At 38.6% G+C, this 23,868-nt stretch overlaps 1 protein-coding gene across 1 annotated transcript; it reads left to right on the top strand.

The window, feature by feature from the left end:
• The first annotated feature begins 7,480 nt into the window (after positions 1 to 7,480).
• On the top strand, positions 7,481 to 8,195 carry LOC119987336 (disease resistance response protein 206-like). Its single transcript, XM_038832215.1, has one exon. The coding sequence runs from the start codon at positions 7,488 to 7,490 to the stop codon at positions 8,058 to 8,060; it is 573 nt and encodes a 190-aa protein (XP_038688143.1). The 5' UTR covers positions 7,481 to 7,487; the 3' UTR covers positions 8,061 to 8,195.
• Positions 8,196 to 23,868: the final 15,673 nt, after the last annotated feature.

The following is a 23,868-nucleotide window of genomic DNA, read 5'->3' as shown; positions in this document are numbered from 1 at the left end:
ATCGATCTAGACAGCAAGTATTTGATGAGGTCAGTCTTGCATACGAGCAAAACTGTGACTGACAGCATATAACATCTAAGCTTGGTGGCAGCAAAGAACAAACTCAAGCAAAGCTTTTCAATAGGAGAATATCTCTGTTTTATAGGAGATAGAAGCCTACTGAGGTTGTAGACCGCCTGCTCTTTCCCACTCTAATTGTCTTAAGCTAGGAGACAACCAATAAAACCTCTTGCTATTGAGATATGAAGCTTCAACGCCTTTTTGGGCAGAGGAGGAGTAAGGATAGAAGGTCTTGCTAGATACTCCTTAATCTTTTGAAATGCTTGCTGATGTCTCTCCTCCCAGATGAATCCTTCTTCCTGTTTCAGTTTTAGGAGCTTAGAGAATAACTGGACTTTCTCAGCAAGATTGGAGATAAATCTTCTGAGGAAGTTGACTTGTCCTAGGAATCTTTGGAGTTCCTTCTTGTTGCTAGAAGGTTTTGCTTCAAGAAAGGCTCTGGCTTTATTCTTATCAACCTTGATGCCTCTTTGATGAACCAGAAACCCTAGGAAGTTTCTTGTTGAAACTCCAAAGGTGCACTTTAAGGGATTCATCTTTAGTTTGTATTTCTATATTTTGACTAGTGCTCACCTAAGATCTGCAAGGTCTTCCCTGTGAGAAAAAAACTTGACCACCACATCATCAATGTAGCTTTCCATGAATTAGTCAAGCATGTCATGGAAAATAGAATTCATGGCTCTTTGATATGTAGTTCTTGCATTCTTTAGGCTGAATGACATCACTACCCATTCAAATGCCTCCACAACACCTGGGCACCTTAATGCTGTTTTGGATGTATCTTCTGCTGTAATGAAAATCTGGTTGTAACTTGAATGCCCATCCATGAAGGATAAGACTTGGTGCTTTGTTGCTAGTCCACCAGTATGTGTGCCATAGGCATGGGTACTCGTCCTTTGGTGTGGCAAGATTCAAATTCCAGAAGTCGATGTAGACTCTGTTCTTCCCATTCTTCTTCACTACAGGGACGATGTTAGATAACCATTCCACGTACCTTGTAGTTCTAGTGAACCAAACCTTAAAAGGCCTCTCTAACTCATTTTTGACCACTAATGTCACCTCGTTTAACATTCTTCTAAGAGGCTGCTTGTACTGTCTATAGCATTCCTTGTTTGGTAACCGATGTTCCACCAATTCTCTAGAGAGGCTTGGCATCTCCTTGTATTCCCATACAAAGTAGTCTTGAAATTCTTCAAGTAATTGAATCATATCTTCTCTAATGTCTGGAGGCAAGAATTGACTGATCAACAATGGTCATGGAGACTCTTTTTTTTCAAAATTGATTTTGTCTAGAGGATCTCGAGTGTCAGCTTTTAGGTCATCTAGCTTTGCTGGAGTTGTATCGAGTTCCTCTATCTGGATAGCATAATCTTCTGGTTGGTCCTCTTCAAAGACAAATTCACTTGTATTTACTAGGGAGTCAGTCTGAAACAAACTCTCCAAATGTTTTTCCGCTAAATAGGAGGTCATCTTTTGCATGGTGACTTTCAAGGCCTGAGCCTGTTCAACTTCTGTCGGTGGTCACGACATCATTGACTTCTTAAATGATAGGGGTAATTGGCCTATAAATTCTGGTAATTAAAATGTCTAAAACCTGAGTGCAGATAGATTTTACCTTTTCCAAGGACAAATCCTTACTAAAGGTATGTGATTTGGGTTTGCCTTGTTTGTCCAGGCCTGTAACTCTGAGGTTGCCAATGTCTTCATCATAAAGCCTAGCTTTTGTACAATTTGTTAACACTAAAAATGGATTTTTGTCTGCCTTGATCACTTCTATGTCATTCTTGTTCTAAAATACCACACATTGGTGTAAAGAGGATTGAACTGTTATGCAGGAGTGTATCCAATCTCTTCCTAATAAGAGGTTGTATGAAGACGTGAATTAATCACAAAGAATGGAGTGATCATGGTCTTGTTGCCAATAGTGACATTTACAGCCAGAATACCCTAAGCTGTATATATACCTCCTGCAAAGTCTGATATAGTAGCATTAGTAGAAACCAAATCAGACTATTGCCTACTAATTTTGGGCATAGTAGATCGAGGCATAAGATTTGCTGCTGATCTGAACCAAGAGCCTGTTGACTAGCATTCCATGCCATGTCCTGCAAGATAGATGAGCCGCAGGTGTTGAATCATGTTGAGTGTTGGCTTTTCAAACATAACGCATGATGCTGCTACATCTTTTGAATTTGTATAAGCGTTTTCTTGAATGATCACCACTGGCTGGTTTCCCTAAGACTTTTTTTGAGAACGTCTCTGGGACTCATCTTTGATTGACTTCTAGCTTTGCTCCTTACTTGGCTCTTTCAAGATAGTAGCAACTACTGGCTACTCCTTGATAGATAGACTTGCTACTTGGATTGCTTCAACATTTCCAATATCTTTAGGTAGACTATAAGTCATATCTTAGGAGAGATATTCAGGATACCTTGGGTGTGCAGAAGAGTTTCCATTCTTGCCCCCGAGCTCTATTCTTGCTGTACAGTAAGCTGACACCTCAAGAATGTTATCTTCTTTAAGTCAAGAGTTTCTTTTTTTCTAAGTTTCTTGTTGGTACGAACTCCTTTGTTGAACATGCACTTTTTTTGCTGGATATTGAGTCGTTTGCCTGAAAAGTGAATGGTAGTCGATTCCTCCCAAGGCTAATGATAGAAAGTCACCAGCAACGAATTGAACATTTTATTCAATAGACTGCCTAAATAGAAATTGGACAGGCTCTTCAAATGACTGTTGAGTGCTTGGATGCATTCCTCTCCTTCTGTCGTTTCTTTTGCAATCTTCTTTTATGAGTCTTAGTGAGTGTATTTTTATCCTTTTGATGCTGGACCTTTATCCAAATATGGCTATAGACAACTTCACAAAATGGCTACGAACTATTTCTCAAAATGACTACGGACTACTTCACAAAATGGGCGTTGGCCTTTCTACTTAGATCTGTAACTCAGTAGGATATGATCAAGGTCCTCAAGAAGAACATCATTTACAAATTTGGTCTTTCCTAGCACGTTGTGGCAACCGGGGCATAGTCTTCAATGGTGATCAGGTACAAGCTTTTGTCTTGAAATACGGTTTGAGATTTCACATTTTACACCATATTATGCTCAAGGTAATGGCCAAGCAGAGTCTACTAACAAACTTTTGAAGAACATCATTGAATGAATGGTGTAGAATAGGCCAAGAACTTGGCATGAGGCCCTATCAAAAGCTTTTTGGGCCTACAAAACAGCAACATGAGCTACACCTTTTATGCTGACTAATGGATAGGATGAAGCCCTTCCTATGAAGATGGTAGTCAAATCAATAAGGGTAGCATTACAAAATCAATTATCTCCTACAAATTATTATCACGCCATGATGACAAAATTAGAAAGCTCAGATTAAGTCAGACTTGCAGCCTATGATCATCTATAAGTTCAGAAGTAGGAGGTAGTGAAGGCATACAATAAAAGAGTGCGAGAGAAGACATTTACCATAATAGACTTGGTGTGGAAAGTTGTTCTTCCAATTGGTCACGGGGATTTAGCATATGACAAATGGTCACCAACTTAGGAGGGACCCTATCAGGTGATAGAGGTGAATAAAGGCGGAGTCTACTGATTACAAGATCTGGATGGTACCTAACACAAGCACCCTATAAATGGAAAGTGTCTTAAAATGTATTATCCTACTCTATAGGAAGCTATAGATAAACATTTTTTTGGACTAGCCTTTTATCCTACAGAAAAGCCAAGAAAATACATTTACCAAAAATAAAATTTCTATCATTTAGGAATTCAAACCAATGCCAAATTTAGCCCACCATTTTACATCCAAGTGAAGGTAAAGATGACCCAACCATAGGCCATACCATGGGTCCTCTGAAGGCCGTAGACGGATTGGGGAGGTTTTGAAGTAAGTATTCTAGGTATGGGGGTGAGTAAAAGGAAGTATTTGACCACAAAGAAGGTAGAAAGGATGGAGAGATTCAGGGAAAGAGCCAACAAAGGAAGGAGCCAAACCAAATTTTTTAGGGCCATAAACTGAAGTTGGTACTCGAAGAAGAGGATAAGCGTTAATGAGTATTTCTTCTTCTACCATGATCTTTTGAATTTGGATTCTAGGGCTGGACTCATGGTGGTTAGAGCTAGGGTTGGCCATTTCAGAGAGAGAAAGTAGAGTGCAGAGGAGAACTTGGGAAGAAAGAAGGGTTAGAGAAGAAGTGAAAAGGCAGCGCAGTGATTCAACTCTGTCAGAAATTTTTGTTAAGGTGAAATTTTTGTAGTAAAAGCATTTGGCAGCATGTCTCTTCCTTAATTGGATTAAAGGGGTGATTTAAAATTTCAAGAAGTGGTGTGATCAAGGATAAAATCAAAAGTAAAAATTCAAATCCTCTCTTCTAAAAGAGGGGGGTTTGAAGGGGATATTGTTTGTACCATAAATGACCCTCACACATCTATTGACACGTGATAACTTGGGTCCCACATTTTGCAAGGAGCAGCCAACCTCCAACTGACACGTGGCAAGAGCAGAATGATTTTATTTCTAATGTTTATTCATTTTGCAGATTTTCTTGTGTTTACTAGCCTAAAATCCTGGAATAAGTTGTTGGAGATCAGGAGTGTCTGAAAATCAATGTCCAAAAGGCTACAAATGGAAAAATTATTGTCTTAACGGTTTATCCTTTTCAAATCATTTTGTTAAAGAAGAACCGAGTTTGTAGCATAATTATCCCAAAGAAAGTCTAGGAGATGTTGGAATTTGTTATCCTTACGTCCATGAATTTTCTCAAATGCGTTTCAAGCTATTGCATGACACTAAAAAGCAAGGTCATGTTCGTCTTGCACTTTATTGAAGAAGACATTTTTCCACAACCTTTCATGTAGGAGTATCAATAAAATGGCGATTGATTGTCATGTTTACACAATTTCAAGAACGAAGCTTGCAAATCAAGAAGGTGGAACGTATCACAGCCTCCTAGAGCACCCACTTCCACTTCGAAGAAATAGCACGACTAGAGAGATGGTACCATCATCCCCATTTCTAGGAAATATTTATGGTTATTCAGAATTCTGACCTAGCAATTTAAGCAACAAGCAAGATGGCAGTTTCTCACAATTTGTCACATTCGCACATGTCAAGAACGTGCATAGAGAACAGGTGTGGAAGGTCACCATGGTTACGATGAGCACTATAAAAGGAAAAAAGGAAGAGAAGTCTACAAGCACCCCACCTCAAATACAAATTGCACATCTACATATCTAAACTGTTTTTTTAGGCTATGACTCTGGTCACTTATCTTTTCAATTAACATGGCTCCGGCCAACTAGTTCCTAACTTAGCCTTTTACTTTTCAAAGTCTCCGCTGCTATGTTTCGTTATAGCTTGTAAAAGCACACCAAATACATTTCAATATGTATTCCATTTTAATGAAATTCTCGATACATTCCAGCAATGTGTTGTTTTTTAGTTCTTTCCTATAGAAGTTCTTTCATTCCAATGATAGCCTTCCGTCTCATGTTTTTCCAACTTGGCTCAATATGAATTTTAAGTCCTTTTTCTGAAAGGCAATCTCGAACTAGCAACCTTGTGTTCTCAACCTAAACTCAGTTCGTTTGGTGAAAATGTCAGATTTGGTGCAACCCCTTATTAAAATATTTGCACTGATAGTAAGTCCTGGCACACTTGAACACACATCCTCCATAACTCAAACACTCCTTACCCAAAATAGTCGGATTTTGGATATCTCCTGTCTAGCACAGAAGACATGCAACACAAATATACACAATTACCTCAATAAAATTAAAAACTCATCGAAATGCTCAAATAATATATTGGGTTCTTTTGATAGTATATTTTTAAAAATAAATATGTCTTTCTTACTTAAGGTTAAAGCTACTCAATTGCAAATTTGACCTTATCCACGAACCCATCCAATAAGCCAAATGATATATTATGTCTTTTTGGAGAATATATTCCGGAAAAATAGATGTCGTTTGTGTTTCATTCATAATTTTTCAACGATTGTTTCAAGAAATTTTACTTTACATATTTTTCATAAATTATATATTAAAAAGGCTAATTATTTTTCTAAAGAAAATTTATGAATTTGCTAAAAACTTTGATCCGTCATTATGGTTGAATATCTTTTTTTTTTTTGAAAAATGGATCGAACATCTATAGGATTTTATAATAACTCCACTTTGAATAGATATTACGCACATTAAAACTCATTCAAGGGATGTGGGTTTATAAGAGTCAACCCCCTTTCTTATCCATGAAACCTTTCCCTTAGGCTCAAGTACCATCAAGCGAGACGGCCTAGGGAGAAACAAAACTTTGCGGGTCCGATGTATTCATGGGAACCAAAAAACATAAATCGAACAATATCATGGATGTGAGTAGGAGCGGGATTTTCAACATGGTATCAATGGATTGTCTCAGTCCTGTTGGATGGGTCTCCACTTGTTCACTAGTTGGGTCTGTCATAATCCAGCCAACAAGATCAAGGGAGTATTACAAGAGTTATTTGTCCCATTGGATCTGACATAACTCAGCCCACAAAAGCGGAAGAGTTTACAAGAGTTATTTGTCCCTCATCGCTTGGCTAAGTCAAGTGATGTGAGTTTATAGCAGTAAGTCCCCTCTCTCACATGATGAGGCATTTTTTCTTGGACTCAAGTATCATTAAATAATATGGGTTAGGGAGAAACAAAATTATGCGGGCTCGATATATTTACGGAAACTAATAAATTTAAAGCATACGATATCATGGATGTGAGTGGGGGTTAGATTTGCTAACATAACGAACCCTTGAGAGGTGTTCAGAACGCTCAAATGATATATTGGGTTCGTTTGATAGTCTATTCCTAAAAATAAATAGACGTCTGTTACTTTAGGTTAGAGCTACCCAATTGCAAATTTGACCTTATCCACCAACCAATCAAATAACCCAAATGACATATTGTCTTTTTTGAGAACTATTCCCGAAAAAGATAGACATGTTCAATGATTGTTTGAAGAAATTTTACCTTACATAATTTCATAATATATATATTAAAAAAATTAATTATTTTTCCTAAGAAAATTTGTGAATTTGCTAAAAACTTGTTTTTTAAAACTTTGATCCGTCATTATCACTGAATATCTAACTTCACGACTATTCTTATGTTTTGTCTAACTGCCACCACAATTTGACAACTTAATATTTATTCACCAAATGAGTGGACCAAATCGTAGACATCAAGTCATCAAAAAGAGAAAAATTAGTTCAAGTGGATAAAGATGGAGATTCCTTTGGTGGAGTTAGCCTCCATTCACAAACAATGCCTTTAAAGCCAAGTTTCTAACTAATCCATCTATGTATACATTTTACACATGTATATATATATATATAATATATATATAAGGAAGCAAAACCAGTTTCAATTCCATAATTTCCTTGAGCAATGGCATCTAAATGTTCAATTTTACTCCTCTTGATCGTCGACCTATTACTCCAACTCTCCGCATCCTCTGCCCTTCACCCATCTTCCAAAATCCTGCCTCGTAAACCGTGCCGGAATCTGGTATTCTACTTCCATGACATAATCTACAACGGCAAGAACTCTCACAATGCAACATCAGCAATAGTTGGTACACCAAAATGGGGCAACAAGACCATATTGGCTGGTCAGAACCATTTTGGTGACTTGGTTGTGTTCGATGACCCAATCACATTAGACAACAATCTCCACTCGACCCCAGTCGGGCGTGCACAAGGGTTGTATGTCTATGACAAGAAAGAAATCTTCACTGCCTGGCTTGGCTTTTCATTTGTGTTCAACTCTACAAGCCATTCGGGGAGTATCAATTTCGCAGGGGCTGACCCATTGATGAACAAGACTAGGGATATTTCAGTGATTGGTGGCACTGGTGATTTTTTCATGGCCAGAGGGATTGCAACGTTGATGACTGATGCATTTGAAGGCGAAGTTTACTTTCGTCTTCGGGTCGATATCAACTTGTACGAGTGTTGGTGACATATATGTAAGAATGCTTTTCTTTTGCTTTTTTGCTTTTTTCGTTTTTTGAATAAGGTTTGATAATTTCTGGTATCAAGAAAGTGTTACTAAAGATTGATCGACAATAACTAAAGATGCCATAAATTTTGTTTACATTTCAAATTTATGTTAATGTTGCAATTTTACGTTGTAATAAAGATTTGGGATGTTTGAGTTCGCTAGGAATGAATCCGTCCAATTGGGAACTCAAATTCAATTCGCTATATTAAACTCTACACTTAATAAGATATGTGTAGGATGATATAAGTATCAAATATGAACAAAATTCAAATTTGACAACTTTCCAAGATCAAATGCATAATAATTAAAGATACATCATCACATAAATGCGGTTGGCCTAGAGAGCCGATATCAAAGTAATTCAGGTCTTGTCCACTAGGAAGCCGTGAAAAGAATATTTCATTACTTTCGTGGAACCACAGATCTAGCCCTCTGATATGGTGGAGGAAATCTAAAACGAACTGGATTCAGTGACGCTGATTGGGCCAGTGATAAAGACGAAAGAAAATCCACCTCTCGATATATGTTTATCCTTGGTGGAGGAGCAATATCTTGGTGTAGCAAAAAGCAGAGCTGCATCGCTCTATCAACAATGGAAGCTGCATACATTGCATGTTCAACTGTAGTCCCAGAGGCCGTCTAATTAAGGCATTTTTTACGACATCTTGAGGCTACCTCTCAGGTTAAAAAGCCTGTCGAGATTTTCTCCGATAGCATGGTCGCCTTAGAGTATGCAAAGAATCCCAAATATCATGGGAAGACAAAGCATATTGATATTCGTTATCATAATATTCGACTTATGGTCAACCAGAAAGAAGTTACCCTTAAACACATTTCCACCGAAGAGATGGTAGCTAACCCGTTAACAAAAGCAATACCTAGAGATTTGTTTTCATTTCATGTTAGAACAATAGGTCTATGTAGACTCTAGTTATGTAAAGGGTATTTGTTGGATTCTCATTTTTTTTTATGAAATAAAATGAAGTATTATTCATAATATGTTTATGTTTATTACACCGTAAATTTAGGCACAATTTAATGTGATAAGGCTACGATCTCCTCACTCACACGGGGGATCGTTCTGTCACCTGCGTGGTTGGCAAAAAGAGACAAGGAACCTAGTTGTCACTTAAGTACTGACATGTGTGGTTTATTTTTGCATAAGTCGCTTAATTTATACGTCGCCTCAGTAAGTATGAGATGAGGTTATTTTTATAGTCGAATGTGTGATTAATCACCACATATAAGCCTTATGAAAGCCGAACCAAATGCATGAGTTGACATTTTAAGCTGGATGATTGTGTAACATCTATGAAAAATCCGTATAATGTTTGAGCAAGTGACGTCCCAGCAAGTGGGAGCTTCATCATAGCATGTAATATGTTTTTATATGTGCTAAGTCGACCACTTAATGAGTGACATGAAAAACACCTTATCTGTCTTTGTGTGAGCCTTGAAAATTATTTATGCTCTTACGACTTAAGACTATATCATGTAGTTGGAGTTTGAAGTGTTTTTTTAATTGTGTCATACACGGCCATGAATATTATTACCGTTGAATAAGGCACAACTAGAAAATATTAAAACAAAGATGAATTGATATGAGTCATTAAGGAAGATTGTTTGATAACATGCCTTAATAGTACAAATCCATAGCCCAGGCGATCACAAATTGTTTTTGCAACAAAGTAATCATGGATGAGTACCTGTACCTGTGTGGAAATCAAGCATGCTCAAAGATTATTCTCAAAAGGGGTTGAGAGTGTTTGGTTTGGTGTGGTCAAACTGTCTAGGGAAAAGACGAACTATATCTATATGATATGTTACGCTAGTTATGTGGTAACTTAGTGTAACTGTTCAACCTAGTGTTGAATCTTCTTCGTCTGGTTGCACGCCCTACTACCTGTTCAACGTTTGAGAGAGAGTCCTATGTGGAAGAGTGGGAGATATGGATATACGTCCACTTAATTAATGATATATGAGATAAATCAAATTGAGTATTTGATTTATTCTTATATATTATCTTAAGGTGACAAAGTAGTCACCTAATCAGTTTAGGAGACTTCAATCCAAATCAAATTGAGTATTTGATTTATTCTTGGATATTATCTTAAAGTGATAAAGTAGTCACCTAATCAGTTTAGGAGACATCATCCTTATCACTTAAATGCCTATAAATACAAAGGTTAGTCCTTTGTATTTGATACACCAAATAATATACGTAAACACTCTCTCTCTCAAACTTTGATCTTCCGCCTATGTGATCAAGGCTAGTTAGGGTGTGAATAGTGGGAGGACACTGGTAGCGATCCCCGAGTCCAGACGTGTTCATAGATCCGTGTTAGTCATCGACGTGCCAACGATAAGCGACATGGAACTAAGCAGCTCGATCCGTGAATCTGCGCTACAACAGGTATTCCGCTGCGTACTAATACATGTGTGTATGTATCTTATTTCCAACAGCTATATTAAACCCTACACTTAATAAGATATGTGTAGGATGATATAAGTATAAAATATGAACAAAATTCAAATTTGACAACTTTTCAAGATCAAATGCATAATAATCAAATATACATCATCACATAAATGTAACCCTTGTTGTGAGAGAGCCTTTTGGGAGAGATCTTTTTCTTATTTTCATTCTTGAAGCAACCAACTTGAAAAACAATGAAGTTACCACTAATTGATTTTTAATTGGACATCCGTTCTGGTCTACCAGAAAAGTGGGTAAGGGGGTCTATTGAGTATGGGGAAGGTGTTAGGCACCGCACAACTCCCGAAAACGGTTATCTTCAAACATGTTTTCCTATTTGGCTCTAATTTGTTTTGAGGAATGATTGTACGTCCCAATTATTTTAATGAGATTTCCATATGCCCGAAAAATCGCGTATTATCAAATGGGTGGAAATGTTCCATTATTTTTAGACCAAGCTTTGATTTTGAAAATCCCATTTTGATGGGTTTTATTGGAATGTGATGAAAAATCCACTTGGGGTGGTTTTGAGAAAAAGGTACGCGGGATCACTACGGCCATCACCGACTTGACCAAAAATGAATAAAAATCCCTCTTGGAGTGGGTTTTAATGATTTGGAAAAAAGGTACATAGGATCACTGCGACCATTCTCGGCTTGGCCAAAAATGAATAAAATCCCACTTGGAGTGATTTTGGTAATTTAAAAAAAGGTGTGCACGGGATCATTAGGACCTTTCCAGGCTTGGCCAAAAATTGAATAAGATCCCACTTGGAGTGGGTATTGTAAATAGGATGCACGGGATCATTGGGGCCATTCCCGACTTGGCCAAAAAATGTTCGATGAAAAATTCCACTTGGAGTGGTTTTTGAAAAAAAGGTGCACGAGATCATTAGAGCCATTCCTAGATTGGCCAAAAGATGTTTGTTTTGCTTGGTCTGGATAAAAATCCCACTTAGAGTGGGTTTTGATAAGTTTGGAAAAAAGGACTATTTGGATAGGGTTTGATGGAAAATCCCACATTGGAGAGGGTTTTGATATTTTTGAAAAATGGATTTTTGGGGACTGGTTGATGTACCAAAAAGACCCACAATCAAGGAAAAATGTTCAATTCAAGCCTTACTTATAATTATGTTCTTCATGGGAAAAGAAAAAATTCATTTAACATTCATTGAATGGGCCAAATATCTTTTAACCCACATTTGAGTCCGCAAATAAGTTCTCCTAATCCCTAAAAACATATTTGCTTTCCGGTTCCATGAAATTCAAATATTTTGAATGAATGCCAATGAAACCCAATATCTTGAAGGCTCATTGGTATTTAAACAAAACATCAGGATTCTATAATTTAATCTTGATGTGTTTATTAATGTGAGACTGCTTGGATTAATCCAATGACTAACGCGTTGCGTTTATTTTCATGGCACTCAAACAGTCTTAGCATACATCTAAGAATCATGACATAATGTGAGAATTCAAAATCCTAAGTATGCAATCTAATGCAATCATCATCCACAAAATTAATTCCTAATGTCTATATGCTCCTAACATCCTATAATATTATGTATGCATTTTCACCATTTTTCACTACCCTATTACAAAGGTTTACATTTTACAATTATGTACAAAAGGAAAAATAAAAAAATGAGAAATAAAAATATTATACAACAATTGAAATATTGCCCATGGGGCCCGTTGCTCAAATCCGGTCCAAATCTTCTAAGTATGTCCTCCAATCCAAGTAGGGTCAAGCCCGGTCCAAACCCAACATCAAACACAAAGAATGGTCAAATTAATGGATACTCAAATATAATCAAGAGATCAAATTCACATCAAGTATCCATATACACATATAAACATACATTCCATAATGCCATATACGGCCAAACCATGCATATAAATACACATACACATGTATACCCCGAACCATGCTATAGACACGTATAGACACATGCTATATATTCATATGCGCACACGCACATACAAACCATAGATATATACACTCATATACCCACAAATGTGTATATCATATACATATATACAAACAGAGGCATCTGAAACCAGCAAGGATTTGAACCTAGAGAATCAACATAAACATGCATGAACATAACCTCAATCTTATCTTTAATAGCACAATCATTCATCATTATCAGCATAATTTTATCTAAACTAGATTTCAAGACCTAATATTACACACCAGCCATCAAAACCCCAACATTAGCCCAACATATCATAACCGGGTATTACAGCAAATGTGCAGATCCATATTTCAATATCATAAACAAGTAAGATCCAAACCAGGAAAATCATAATCAAGTATCAATATCAACTTTCAACACAGCAAGTAATCGGTATCTTCAAAGCCAAATATCAAAATCAAGTATCAAAGTCTTATATCAGAAGCTAGGCATCAACACAGCATACAATGATCCAAACCAGAAAAGTCAAAACCAGAGAGTGAATAATAATACAAAAACCGGGTATCGAAGTAGGTTTTAAAACCAAATATAGATGAAAGGCAGATATGTACAATGAGCAAACCAAGACATTATAGCCCGACATGAACACAACATGCAAACAAATACATCCAGGTCAAACCTCACAACAAAGAGATATACCAACGATTAAAGTATGAATGGATCATTACCTTCTCTCGTTTTTTCTGCTATTTCTCTTTGGTTTTTCTCCTCCCGATCTCTTCTCCAGCAGTGGTCGATTCACTTCCCAAAACCTATTTGTCTACTAGGTGCGGCGGCTGCAATTGTTCTCCCAAAATCTCCTCTCTGTCTTTCCTTTTTCTTCTCCCCCCTTCTCTACCTCTCCCGTCTCTCCTTTCTCCCCTAGCTTTTCTCTTTTTCTTTATTTTTTAATTTTTTTTTGCCTTGTGTTGTGCGGCTCCTCCCCAAAAGCAACTCCCCTTTTTCTTCTTTAACTTGTATTTTCCTTTTAAATCCCGAAAATGCCCCTTTAACCCTATTTTTCTCTCTTTTTTAAAACCCTCAAGACTAACCTTTTCGTCTTTTCCTTTCTTTTGTAAAACCCTAATAAAGGTACCACCTTTTCCCTCTTAAGATTTTTTTGTTCATTATTACTTTTAGTTCTTTTATTTTTTAGATATATTTTTTGGGTTGCGTTGGGCTAAGATTTGAGTTTTTATGGGTTTTGGGCCCAAGAAATGAATTATGGATCTCTATGGGCTTATGGGTCCAATGGTTTTTGAATATTTGTGGGCTTGTGGGTACAAGAAACGGACTTTGGATTTTTGTAAGCCTGTGGGCCTAAGAAACGGGCTTTTGAATTTTTGTATATTTTTGCTTTTATTAATTATTCTTCGACTAGACAGAAACCGGTTACTACAGCTGCTCCCCTTTGTATGCCTTTTATAAAGTAAAAGGCAGACAAAGGTGTAGTTAGCCGAGTTTCGTACTGAAAGTATGAGGAAAGGTACTCGGAATCAATGTAGCCATTCCCGGCTTGACTGAAAAAATGTTCGGGATCAATGGAGCCATTCCTAGCTTCGCTAAAATAGTGTTCGGGATCACTGTAGTCATTCCCGACTTGGCTTAAATCTGTGCTCGGGATCATTGTAGCCATTCCCGGCTTGTCTGAAATCTGTGCTCGGGATCACTGTAGCCATTCCCGGCTTGGCTGAAATCTGTGCTCGGGATCACTGTATCAATTCTCGGCTTGGCTGAAAAAGTTCTCGGGATCACTGTAGCCATTCCTGGCTTGACATAAAAAGTGCTCGGGATCACTGTAGCCATTCCCGACTTGATTGAAAAAGTGCTCGGGATCACTATAGCCATTCCCGGCTAGACTAAAAAAGACTTTTTATTTTGAGAAAAGGTGCTCCAGATCACTGTAGTCATTCCCGGCTTGGTTGATGGTGCTCGGCATCATTTGTAGCCATTCCCGTCTTGGCTATGGTGCTCGGGATCATTTGGAGCCATTCTCGACTTGGCTAAAATCTGTGCTCGGGATCGCTGTATCCATTTTCGGCTTGGCTGAAATCTGTACTCAGGATTACTGTAGCCATTCCCGGCTTGGCTGAAATCTATGCTCGGGATCACTGTAGCAATTCCCGACTTGGCTGATGGTGCTCGGGATCATTTGGAGCCATTCCCGGCTTGGCTAAAATCTGTGCTCGGGATCACTGTAGCCATTCCCGGCTTGGCTGAAATATGTGCTCTGGATTACTGTAGCCATTCCCTACTTGGCTGAAATTTGTGCTCGAGATCACTGTAGTCATTCCCGACTTGGTTGAAAAAGTGCTCGGGATCACTGTAGTCATTCCCTGCTTAGCTGAAATCTATGCTCGGGATCACTGTAGCCATTCCCGGCTTGGCTTAACAGAAAGATGTTTCGAGCAAGTGATATGCCTTTGATTTGAGAAAAATGACTAAGTCCAAGCTGTACCTTTTGCATAAACCTGCCATAATACAAAAATGGCAAACAATATGCAGCAATGATGCATGTAATGACCTATTTTGTTCAAATATGAATGCATGTTCTCTCAAGGCTTTGCCATCCTTAAACACGTGTATAGTTGCGAATTGCTAGACCAAATCTGCTTCCTTGTAGGGTTTGACTTTCTGACTCTAGATTTTTAGTGCGTCTTCTCTTTTTGATTAGTAAAGGCCCTTACTCGTTCCAGAACCCAATTCTTGAGCTATCGCTTTTCCTTTTCCTTGCTTATGTTTCCACAACCAATTCTTTTCCCTAAAATTTGCATGTATGCACACTTCCAAATTCCAGACTATCAGTTCACCTAAATTTTCATTATTCATTTTGCATATGCCTTAGGAATGCAATCCTCTCTTTTCTGTTAATGCTTACCTCGGTTACAGGTTCTTCATTCAGATCCTTTCCAGCTTAGGATGCCAAAATCCAATCAAATTCCTATCAAAAGTAATGTCCTAATGCACTATTCATATTTCCTATCAAAACTTTATCAGTGATAAATTCAATGATGTTTCTTTGTCCCTAATTTTTGCTTAGAGCGCCCTTTCGGGTTTTTACTCTAGCGGGATTTCTTCTTTTTTTTTACGCGAAATACCACCTAGGAATATCGACATTCACTGGGTGAGGGAAATCATCACCATCCATCTTTGTCAAAATTACTGCTCCACCAGAAAATGCTTTCTTCACCACATATAGTCCCTTATAGGTAGGAGTCCATTTTCCACGATGATCTTTTTGAGGCGGTTGAATCATCTTCAGTACTACATCCCCCCATTTGAAACAACGAGGACGAACCTTCTTATGATGTGCTCTTATCAATCGTCTTTGGTAAAGTTGTCATCTACAGAGTGCCCCCAATCTTCTCTCCTTAATAAAATTTAGATGTTCGTATTGAGTTCGGCCCCACTCCGTCTCCTCCAAGTTGGCCTCCACCACCACTCTTAGCGAGGGAATTTCTACTTCAGTGGGAAAAACCACCTCCGTCCCGTATACTAAAGTGAAAGGACTTTCACCAGTGGATGTACGCACCGAAGTTCAGTACCCGTATAAAGCAAAAGGAAGCTTTTCATTCCAATCTTTATAATTCTCCGTCATCTTTTGAATAATCTTCTTGATATTTTTGTTGGCCGCCTCAACGGCCCTGTTCATCTTGGGACAGTAAGGAGATGAATTATGATGCTTGATCTTCAATTGCTCACAGAAATCATTCACTATCTTGCTATTGAAATTCGTGCCATTATCAATAATGATCCTTTTAGGAACCCCATAACGGCATACAATATCTTTTCTCAAAAATCTAACGATGATACTACTTGTCACATTGGCATAAGAATTTGCTTCCACCCACTTCGTAAAATAATGAATTGCAACCAGAATGAAGTGGTGTTCGTTAAAAGCCTTGGGCTCAATAGGGCCAATAACATCTATACCCCACATCAAAAATAGCCATGGGGCTGCTAATACATGCAGAGGGTTCACTGGAACATGAGTCTTATCAGCATAAATCTGGCACTTATGGCATCTGATTGCATAGTTAATACAGTCTCTTTCCATGGTAAGCCAATAGTAGCCTGTCCGTAATATCTTCCTTGCCATTGAATATCCACTCGAATGAGTACCACATATTCCTTCATGAATCTTTTCCATAATATGCTTGGCTCCATCCGTGTCCACACATTGAAGGAGTACAAATCCCGAGCTTCTCTTATATAACACACTTTTATCTAAGAAAAAGGAACTTGATAGCCTTCTAATGGTGCGTTTGTCATTATCTAAGCCCTCTGGAGGGTATTCTCCTTTCTCCAATTATTGCTTCACATCATAATACCAGGGTTTACCATCAAGTTCTGCTACTATATTCAAGCAATGTGCCTGAACTTCACGCTTCTCAATCTTGATAACCTCCACTTCTCCTCGAGGGTTCAGATCAAACATGGCTGCTAGAGTGGCCAAAGCATTTGCCATCTTGTTTTCTTCACTCGAAATATGATCAAATTCCGCACAGTCGAAAAACTTGATCAACTATTTGATATGCTGATAGTAAAGGACTAACTTGGCATCCCTGGTTTCCCATTCGTCACTTAACTGCTTGATCACCAATTGAGAGTCACCACAAACCTGAAGATTCTTAATCCCAACATCAATAGCAGCTTGAATTCCCATGGCGCAGGCCTCATACTCAAACACATTGTTAGTACAGTCGAAATAAAGCTTAGCAATAAACGGGGGAACTTTGCCCTCTGGAGAAATAAGCACAGCCCCAATCCCACTACCAACGACATTAGAGGCACCATCAAACAATATGACCCATCTATTCGGATCCTTCTGACTCTCCATCTCTAAGGACAAGATTCTCCGTCTGGGAACCCTGGATTCATAGGATGAGAATCATCAATTGCCTGCTCTGCTAAGTAATCCGCTATTGCACTTCCCTTGACCGCTTTCAGAGTAACATACAAAATATCATACTCTGACAATAGCATCTGTCATTTTGCAATCCTCCCTGAAGGAGACGATTTTTCAAAGATATACTTGATCGGGTCCATCCTCGAGATCAACCAAGTAGTGTGATACAACATATACTGCCTGAGCCTATGCACAGCCCATGCCAAGGAACAACAAGTCTTCTCCAACATGGAGTAGTTGGTCTCACAACTGGTGAATTTCTTGCTCAAATAGTAGATCGCATGTTCTATCCTCCCAGATGAATCATGTTGTCCCAGCATACACCCCATCGAATTGTCTGATATAGTTAAGTAGAGGATAAACGACTTTCCTGCAATTGGAGGCATCAAGATCGGTGGATTTTGTAAATACTGTTTGATCCTCTCAAAAGCACCTTGACACTCTTCATTCCATTCTGACAGGTTATTCTTCCGAAGTAACTTAAAAATTGACTCACATGTAGTTGTCAATTGTGAAATGAACCTACCAATATAATTGAGTCTTCCCAAGAAACCTCTGACTTCTTTCTTAGTGCGAGGAGGCGGCATCTCCATAATCATCTTCACTTTATCCGGATCCACTTCAATACCTCTCCCACTAACAATAAAACTCAACAACTTCCCTGAGGTTGCCCTAAATGTGCATTTTGAGGGGTTCAACTTCAATTGGTGCCTTCTCAACCTCTTGAAGAACTTCTCCAAGTCAATCATATGATCTTCATCTTCCTTTGACTTAGCAATTATGTCATCCACATACACCTCAATCTTTTTATGCATCATATCATGAAACAGAGTGACCATGGCTCGCTGATATGTAGCTCCTGTATTTTTTAGACCAAATGGCATGACTTTGTAGCAAAAGGTACCCCATAAAGTGATGAAAGTGGTTTTCTCTCGATCTTCTGGTGCCATCTTGATATGATTATAAACTAAGAATCCATCCATGAAGGAGGACGTGAAATGTTTAGCAGTGTTGTCTACCAATATGTCAATTTGGGGTAAAGGAAAGTCATCCTTCGGACTCGCTCAATTAAGATCCCTGTAATCCACGCACATCTGAACCTTACCATCCTTTTTCGGGACTGATACGATATTTGCAACCTATTTGGGGTATTTTGCCACAGCAAGGAATCCTGCATCAAACTACGTTTTTACTTCATCTCTAATCTTCAAAAGCATCTTCGGCTTCAATCTCCTCAACTTTTGTTTCACTAGCAGGCAATCTGGTTTTAATGGCAATCTATGGACCACTATGTTCTTATCAAGTCCGGGCATATCCTGATATGACCATGCAAAAAATCTTGGTATTCATACAGCGAACCTATCCATATTTTCCTATCTTCTCTTTCAAAGGCTGCACCAATCCTAGCCTCCTTTTTCTGATCTTCAGTTCCTAAGTTAACAACCTTAGTTATTTCTTTGTGCGACTGAATTATCTTCTCTTCTTGGTTACCTTTTCTCAACATTTCTTGCAATATCTCAAATTCATCCTCGATGTTGGAGTCAGATTCAACATTGTTAATGGGTGTCCCAAAATCTGGTTCATTAGGTTCATCTTCTTCATTATCATCAATTTTAGTCATGTTAAAATGGAATGTGTGAGATTTGGAATTTTGGAAGTGATGGATGAAATAAGGTGAATAGATGTGAGAATTTTGAACAAAGATTTTTATTTACGATGAGCATAGCATGATCATTGGAAACACGAAAACATGCAGAGGCCATACTATGCGAATTCATCAAAGATAAAGTAAAGACATGCTCATTACAAAAACCCAATCAGTGGCCGTTAGCTGGACCACAGATTATAGTGCATATAGAGATTACTCTTGAAGGCTGTTGATAGAGACTAGCAATTCAAAACTGGTCTAGTTGTTGAGCTCAAAACCTGGAGGCCAAGGGACGGCATAATAAGGCTTAGCGACAAAGTTCTGATCCTCCTCTATAACAACAACATGAAAATCCTCAAACTACTCACACATCTCTCCAAAATTTGCCCCAATTTGATCCCTTTCAACTTGATCAACAGGAAGATTAAGGAACAATATCCTTGGAATTGCCCCTGCGTTGAGCAAATTGACCTTTTCCAAGAAATCTCCAAAAACGAAACTGTTATAGAGCTAAGGGATCGGCTTTTTCGGAACATCCAGCTCTCGACCCTCAAAATGAGCTATTCACCTTGCCTGTTTCTCAGCCTGGGCCTGTACCTTATAAGCTCTACTTGGCTTGTACCTGAGCCCCCAGTGCTCAGCCTGTTCCAATACAACTATCGGCTTCTTTATCCCCTGCTCCTCTTTCCCCAGACCTCCTCCTAGTCGGAATCCCATCTTCAACATAATTCTTTCGATAAACTTAGCCACTTTCGATAAACGGGGTTGCACCGAAAGTTACTATTCCTTCACAAAACTAGCAGTAGCAATCTCAAAGGACTGGAATGAGCATTCAATCCCCTGCAGGGACACATCAATATAGAGTGAGTTTGAAATGCTAGCCACCATCCATTCCGAATGGCCCTTAACAATGAAAATTCTTCCTCCGTGAGCAAATTTGAGATTCTAATGTAAAGACGACGGTACTGCACCAGCAATATGGATCCACAGTCTCCCTAACAAGCAATTGTAAGTAGGCGATATATCCATCATCATAAAAGGAACATTGAAGGTCACATTTGCAATCTCCAGTGGGACCTCGATCTCCCCCATTATCTCCTTCCTGGTTCCATCAAAAGCCTTGGCCACCACTGGTACTTGCTTTAAGTAGGATCTGTCGATTGGCAACCTATCAAAAGTCTCTTTTGGCAGGATATTCAGCGACGATCCATTGTCAATCAAGATACTTATCACTTCAAAACCCCTACACATGGCAGAAATATGCAACGCCTTGTTATGGCCCATCCCTTAATCTGGAATCTCCTTTTCAGTGAATCATAACAAGTGAGTTGCAAACACATTTCCGACGATCCCGTCAAAAGATTATGTTGGTATCCTTTCTAGCACATAGGTTTGATTCAGCATTCTTAACAACACTTTATGGTGTGGCTCCGAACTCATGATTAATTCCAAGATGGAAATCTTTATCGGGGTCTTTTTCAGCTGATCTACAATCATATATTCGCTTTGACGAAAAATCTTTAGAAACTCTTGAATTTCTCCATCAGTCACTGTTTTCTTAATTTCTTCATATACAATTTGATCTTTTTCCAAATCTCTCAAATTCTCTTCTGCTCCTACAACATCTTTTCCCTTCCTTTTCCTTTCAGCTTCCGCTCCTGAGATTGGGTCACTTGACTCCTCTCGAGAGTAAACCCGTCTAGTTCGGGTTATCCTACTCACCCCTGAGATGTTATCCACAGCAACCCCAAGATCACTTTTCTCGTATACCCACGGAACAACCTTATCACTCTCGTAAGAAGACTTTGTAGGATGTGGACTTTTGAATTGGTTGATCTTCTAAAAAGTACTACAAGACAATTGGTTTTGCCCACCCATCAGGCCATGGTCCTTTATAGGATTCATCCCCGATAACATTGATTACATTCAAACACCTTGACTTTACCCCAAATACTACTTTCTTGCTATCAATCACATCCTGCACTCTTGCTTAAAAATGAAAACAACTCTCCAGAGAATGTCCTTGAACGCCTTTGTGAAATTCACAAGTCTTCAACTCATCATAGTCATCATATCCCAATGTCAAGTCCAACTCCTCTCTTTTAATAAGTCCCTCCTTTTCCAAAGCACCCAGCACCAAACTTAAAGGCATAGTTACCTCTGTAATTATCCTCCTAAACTCACCCAAACCCTCAACGGTATTGGTACCTCCATTGCCATGTCCGACAAAGGATTAGCGGTCACATCGGGCTTCCTGATCCCATCAAAATTCAACCATCCAGAATTAACCATATTTTGCACAATCCTCTTGAAGGTCAGACAATTTTCAATTGAATGTCCAGGTGAATCCCCGTGATAGGCACATGTCACCTCAGGGTTATACCAAGGAGAGTAAGGTGGATTTTGGGGTCCTCTTCTCGGGATAGGTGCAATAGCTGAATTAGGCAATAACTTGTCATAACATTGGGCATCGGTCATGGGCATCGGAGTGAACTGTTCTAGCTGCCTTCAGGGTCTGGGATTATTTTCAAAGCTTTGCTAATTTTGGCGGGGTGGTTGGTAAGCTTGCTGAGGTAGCTGGTAATTTTGTTGAGGTGGTTGGTAAGTTTGATGAGATGGTTGGTAAGAATTTGAGTTTGGGTAATGGTTATATGGACTGGAGAGCCTGGGAGCATTGCTCCACAGCCTGTTGATGTGCCAAATATATACATACATTTGTGCATCTTTTATACATAAGTTGATCCCATTTTGATTTGATTAAGAGTTGATATTGCCGAAGAAAGCTATATTTGCATATTGTACGTGTCAAGGCAAGAAAGGGAGGAAAAGAGTGTGAAAGGAGATTTGGACTCCAGAAGTGATTTTTGATCGATCGGAGTCATTCCCGATCGATCGGATCTGCCAAAACAACCTTGAATTCGTGAAGACAGATTGCATTTCCGATCGATCAGAACAGTGTCCGATCCATCGGAGTTACTATTCACAGCACGCGTAGTTTTGCGAAAAAGTTCCCAATTCACGTGTTTTTGAGCCAAAACGACCCCAACTTGTATTGGAAACGACATAAGAGTTTGGGAAAGTATAAAAGGACATAAAATAGGGTTTTGGGGGGGTTCTTGGAGCTGAGTTTCATTCTGTACCTTGAAGGCCACCATTGGAGCTTGGAGAAGAAGAGGGTTCACAAGGGGGTTTTCTCTCTCCTCTTTTATCTTAGTTTTTATGGTTGATTTCCATTGTTTCATGATGTATCTTGACTCTATGAGTGGCTAGATTTCTTTTCTAGGGTCTTAATGTAACCAAACCTTAAAGATTCAATAAACTTGGTTTCCTTATATCTTGATTTCTCTCTATTATTGATTGTCTATGGGTGTGCTTAATGCTTTTGGATGCTTGATCACCATCTAAATGCTTTGTTGCCTAGATTGAGACCGGAAGGAGATATCTAGGGTTTGCCTCAAGCCATAGATGACATAGGGTGCATGAACCATAGGAATATAGGTTTGTGACTTATGTAATCGCTAAATGATTTCCATAGTTCTTAATGGGTTTTTGATATATTAATCCGATTGTTAGGAATAATAGGGATTTATATTGAAAATGCGTTTGATGTATCTAGGAATAGAACATTGAATAGGTTGGGAAATCGATTGTCATTATTCAGAGATGACTTAGGGAGGGACCAAGTGAGTTGAATTGGATAGGTGAAGTGAAATTAAGTACCCTAGTGCTTCCCATCTTTGATTAGATTTGTGATTACTTAATTGCTCTCTGTTCTTTTTAATTAGTTTAGTTTAAATCAAAACCAACCACTCATCCTTTTTACCTAATTTGCATAATTGTTGCTTGTTTGACATTGATTTCTATTGCCAACACATCCCTAGTGGAAACAATAATTTACTCATCTCTTTATTACTTGTGCGATTTGTGCGCTTTACAAATGAATAAATGCTCATTGTATTTGCTCTTTGATTCTTATTGTTCTTGAAAGACTACATGGCCATTGTTTATGTCACTTTGAAGCCAAATATCAAGTGAAATCCATTATGTGCATCATTCCTTGAATTTATAAGCAAAGTGGATGAGATAAGATTCTTGAAGGAATGCTTTCATTGATTTGCGTGCCCTAATGCTTGGTTTGTTAGTGTGGATAAGGTTGCAATTGAGAATCCATTTTATACTCTTGTTAATGACATGAATTTTGGCATTGAAGTTGTTTAATGTTTATGGGTATCATTCGGGTAAACCCTCAGGAAACACAACTCCTCCTACTAGGGGCACCTAGGGGTTTAAAGGCTTGTGACACATGCTAAGTGTCATCGTGAGCCCTACGAAAGTGGCATAGATTAGTTGCTTATTTAGAGTTGGTCTTAGTTTTTTTATTTTTCATTTGAGCTTAACGGAAAATACTCTTTCCTTCTTTTAGTCATTCTCAATTTGCTCAAGGACGAGCAAAGATTAAGTGTGGGGGTGTTTGATGTGCCAAATATATACATACATTTGTGCATCCTTTATATATAAGTTCATCCCATTTTGATTTGATTAAGAGTTGATATTGCCTAAGAAAGCTATATTTGCATATTGTAGGTGCCAAGGCAAGAAAGGGAGGAAAAGAGTGCAAAATGAAGGTTTGGACTCCAGAAGTGATTTCCGATCGATCGGAGCCATTCCTGATCAATCGGATCTGCCAAAACAACCTTGAATTCATGGAGACAGATTGCATTTCCGATCGATCGGAACAATGTCCAATCGATCGGATTTACTATTCACAACACGCGC

Source organism: Tripterygium wilfordii, chromosome 20, assembly GCF_013401445.1.
Source record: "Tripterygium wilfordii isolate XIE 37 chromosome 20, ASM1340144v1, whole genome shotgun sequence".
NCBI classification, from domain to species: Eukaryota; Viridiplantae; Streptophyta; class Magnoliopsida; order Celastrales; family Celastraceae; genus Tripterygium; species Tripterygium wilfordii.
The sequence above is the reverse complement of the archived record's forward strand: the minus strand, read 5'-3'. Positions and strand labels throughout refer to the sequence as shown.

Bases quoted from the DNA above. Each gene is read 5' to 3' on its own strand.
- LOC119987336 (XM_038832215.1), top strand. From the start codon at position 7,488: ATGGCATCTAAATGTTCAATTTTACTCCTCTTGATCGTCGACCTATTA.